Source organism: Sinocyclocheilus grahami, unplaced genomic scaffold (assembly GCF_001515645.1).
Source record: "Sinocyclocheilus grahami isolate Dianchi unplaced genomic scaffold, SAMN03320097.WGS_v1.1 scaffold760.1, whole genome shotgun sequence".
Taxonomy (NCBI): Eukaryota; Metazoa; Chordata; class Actinopteri; order Cypriniformes; family Cyprinidae; genus Sinocyclocheilus; species Sinocyclocheilus grahami.
Window position 1 is genome coordinate 93,375 of NW_015505939.1, and position 3,903 is coordinate 97,277.

Here is a 3,903-nt window from a genome sequence, read left to right on the forward strand (position 1 = left end):
ACAGCATCTTTTGTAAGGGTTGCACAGGTAAAACGTGTTTTCTCTCTCTCTCTCTCTCACCTCCAGAGCTTTCCGAGTGTTTTACTGAGCTCGGCGTTGTGCAGGTGCGGGTATTGATCCGCCAGTTTCCTGCGCGCGGCTTGCGCCCACACCATGAACGCGTTCATCGGGCGCTTCACGTGCGGCTTGTTCTTGCTGCTCGAGTTCACGCGCACGGGCATGGGTACGAGGGTCCAGTCGTAGCCGTTAAGCACCTGACTGACCGCCTCGCGGATGCCGATGGGGAAACGGTCGTCGTCTTCGTCGGACTTCACCGAGACCCCGGTGGAGACGCCGGCCTCATCATCACCGACGCCCGGCATCTGAGACGCCTGACCGGGAAGAGGGGAGTCCGCCCCGCCGGGAGCACCGGACGAGTGTCCGGGGGACATGGAGTGACCGTCGTCCGAGACCCCGGGACTCATGTCCACCTCTGACATGCTGTGCTCCTCCGCCGACATCGGTCCTCTCGCTCTGCGGCCACAGGTGTCTTCGGTAGGTCTAGTTGTTCTCGCAGGGCCTGTTTTTTTTTTTTTAGTTTATTCACTTAAAAAATGCGAATGCTTTTTTTAAAATATATATATATTATTATTTACTTTAGGTCCTCCAATGGAACGTTAACACGCTAGTTTTTCACACGATCTCAGTTCTTTTCAGAATGAATCCATCCGCCGTCTTTCTCAGGATATAAGATCTGCTGAAAAACCTGCAACAATACACACAAAGGAATGATTATCTTCTATTGTCACAGGTTGTCAAGTATTTCTTCTGAATGTGCAATAATATGAATATGGAGTTGTAATGGGATATTGCATAACCCAGCACTCAAAACGCCTCGCGAACAAGATCAACCTGTTCAGGAAAAACTGCTCCAAACACTGAGGCTTTGACTTGATTTAGAATTCGTCTTTTTTCCAGCAATCATACGGTGGCGTCAGTTCGCCTCAGCGTGTGTGTGTGTGTGTGTTATTTTAGCTTCACTTCTGCTAACAAGCTACTGTTGAAGGTTTGGTGGTATGTTCAAGCTCCCGGGAGAGAAAGCGCTGGAATAATGCGGGCTTCATTGCGCGCCGCTGCTGGATAAACACGGAGCGCCGCGGCTGGGGCCAGCTGAATTACGCAGTGTTTGTTGGTGAAAGCACAAGCGACGACTTATAACCAGCAGAGAAATACAGAGAGTCATTGCAATGTGTTTCTGAAAACTCAAGCGAGCAGCGAAGTGAATAGACGCGCGACGTTAGGAATAAAATATTTATTTTGCGTCTATAAGATCAATCAGAGAACCAGCTTTTCTCTCAGAGTATGAACTGAACACAACAGATATGCTACTGTTTTATATACGGCAAACACACTAGAGATGAATTAGGCCTGCTGTTGCAGGTGCGGGTCGAATCTCAGCCGAACACAAGAACAACAAACCATCCGACACCGGTTTGAATTCAGATCAGACACAGCTAGGTGACTTAACTTCTGTGATAACAGATTCATTTAATATCAACTCAATAATCACATTTGAGAGGCTCACTGCGTTTAGATCTGTGTCCGATTGCCTTGTGTGTTAAGCAGAAGTTTCTTTGGGACACAAATAGCCTGATAATGCACCTCATTAGACTTAATAATTCGTTTTTAGTAGACTAACACAGGTCCGTTTATTTAAGTAGCCTAATTGCGCTTTTGGGTTTGCTCTAGTTTCAAAGCGACTGTTTAAGAGAACTTAGAAGCGTTGTTCATTCGCTTGAACCACTCACAACTCTACATTGCTCGTTTTTTATCCGCCACTGCTAACTTGGTTTACTATTCAAATCTTATTCAGTGCATAGTGTTATTTCGGCATATTCTTGACAAGGTTCACGCAGTACAGTAGGGCGGGTCATTACGCCTGGTTTGGCAATAATTTGCCCCTAATTCACTCATGCCAAAACACCACTCTCCTAAATGGAACAATCCCATTAAAATATTACCAGACATTTAAACAAACGTGCTCAGATTTTACAAAAATTAGATTACTTCCACTAATGAGATACTGTTGATGGGATCTCTTGTGCAATTCCAGTGTTTTTATCAGAATATCGGAGCGTGAAACTTGTTATTTTTTTCTTTGTGTGTTAAAGGAGTGTAACAGACTTAACATATTATGTAGATTTTGCACTTTACGTTTTTCTCTTTTCACATTTTTAAATTGCACTTAAATCTGATGGAGAGGCTCACTGCGGTTAGGTCTGTGTCCGATTGCCTTGTGTGTTAAGTAGAAGTTTCTTTGGGACACAAATAGCCTGATAATGCACCTCATTAGACTTAATAATTCGTTTTTAGTAGACTAACACAGGTATGGGTCCATTTATTTAAGTAGCCTAATTGCGCTTTTGGGTTTGCTCTAGTTTCAAAGCGACTGTTTAAGAGAACTTAGAAGCGTTGTTCATTCGCTTGAACCACTCACAACTCTACATTGCTCGTTTTTTATCCGCCACTGCTAACTTGGTTTACTATTCAAATCTTATTCAGTGCATAGTGTTATTTCGGCATATTCTTGACAAGGTTCACGCAGTACAGTAGGGCGGGTCATTACGCCTGGTTTGGCAATAATTTGCCCCTAATTCACTCATGCCAAAACACCACTCTCCTAAATGGAACAATCCCATTAAAATATTACCAGACATTTAAACAAACGTGCTCAGATTTTACAAAAATTAGATTACTTCCACTAATGAGATACTGTTGATGGGATCTCTTGTGCAATTCCAGTGTTTTTATCAGAATATCGGAGCGTGAAACTTGTTATTTTTTTCTTTGTGTGTTAAAGGAGTGTAACAGACTTAACATATTATGTAGATTTTGCACTTTACGTTTTTCTCTTTTCACATTTTTAAATTGCACTTAAATCTGATGGCTCTGTAGAGCAATTTGAAACAGCATTTTGCGAGCAAAACGTTTTTCAAAGACTATAGCAAATATCGTCTGTATTTTAAAAAGCTCGTAAATGTTTATAATAGCTGCAACAACATGGATAAAAGTACTTCAAATCAAAGTATTCAAATCCGTCATTTAACGAGCTGTAGGCCTAATTATTATTTTAAAAAATTGCCAAATGACCTATGCGTCAAATCGTTTCGTCAAACACCGATTAAGCAACTTTTTCCATTAAGACAGATTAATTTAACACGACTCTGATTTACACATTCACGCAAATCTCGAAATGTATCCCTCGTGACACCAACTTAGTTTTAAAGAGTTTCGTGCTCAGAAAATGTGAGCGTTGCAGTATTTTACAGTTAATCCAGAAAGATAAAAAACAACTTTCTTCTTTACAATTACGCCCTTGTTACCAAAACTCAAACCACAGCAGAGAAACCCGGATTCACATGTAAATAAGCAGATGTAGAGAAATAAAGTCAAAGCAGGGCATTAACAATACTGATACTAATTTCTCTGTTTATCGGTTTCTCGATGCATTGCATTGCCGTATATTCCCACACAGAGTAAGTGATAGAGAGAGAGGTAATAATGTCAAGCGTCTTACTGCACTGAAGCAGGTCGCCCGCCCAGCGCGAGAGTCCGTCGGTTCAGCCCCCTCGCTCGCGCTCTGAATGCCTGCTCTGTGTCGCGCGCCGGGGCTTAAAGAGCCTCGTTGTGTGAGGAGCGAGAAAAAAAATCATTTCGTGGAAAAAAAAGTTCTTAAAGAGACAGCAGAGGCCCGTCGGGTCGCGCTCTGATTGGCTGCCGGATTTCGCCCTGAAGCTTCTCAACGGAGGGCGGTGATTTCTGCGGCAAATCAACGCCAGTAATATTTGGCCTCTTAGGGTGTAATCGTTTTTATTTTATTTGTGAGTTGAAGCATTTGTTTATACATTTATTCACATATTTGGA

The 3,903-nt window shown here is 42.5% G+C and overlaps 1 protein-coding gene across 1 annotated transcript; it reads right to left on the bottom strand.

Annotated features, from left to right (window-relative positions):
• On the bottom strand, window positions 1-3,669 carry LOC107561210 (SRY-box transcription factor 10). The gene is made up of 3 exons (XM_016245588.1): window positions 3,557-3,669; window positions 636-745; window positions 1-559 (listed from the first exon to the last, which is right to left on the bottom strand). Exon 3 carries the CDS (start codon window positions 498-500, stop codon window positions 57-59), a length of 444 nt encoding a protein of 147 aa, XP_016101074.1. The 5' UTR covers window positions 501-559; window positions 636-745; window positions 3,557-3,669; the 3' UTR covers window positions 1-56.
• Between the last annotated feature and the right edge of the window lie 234 nt (window positions 3,670-3,903).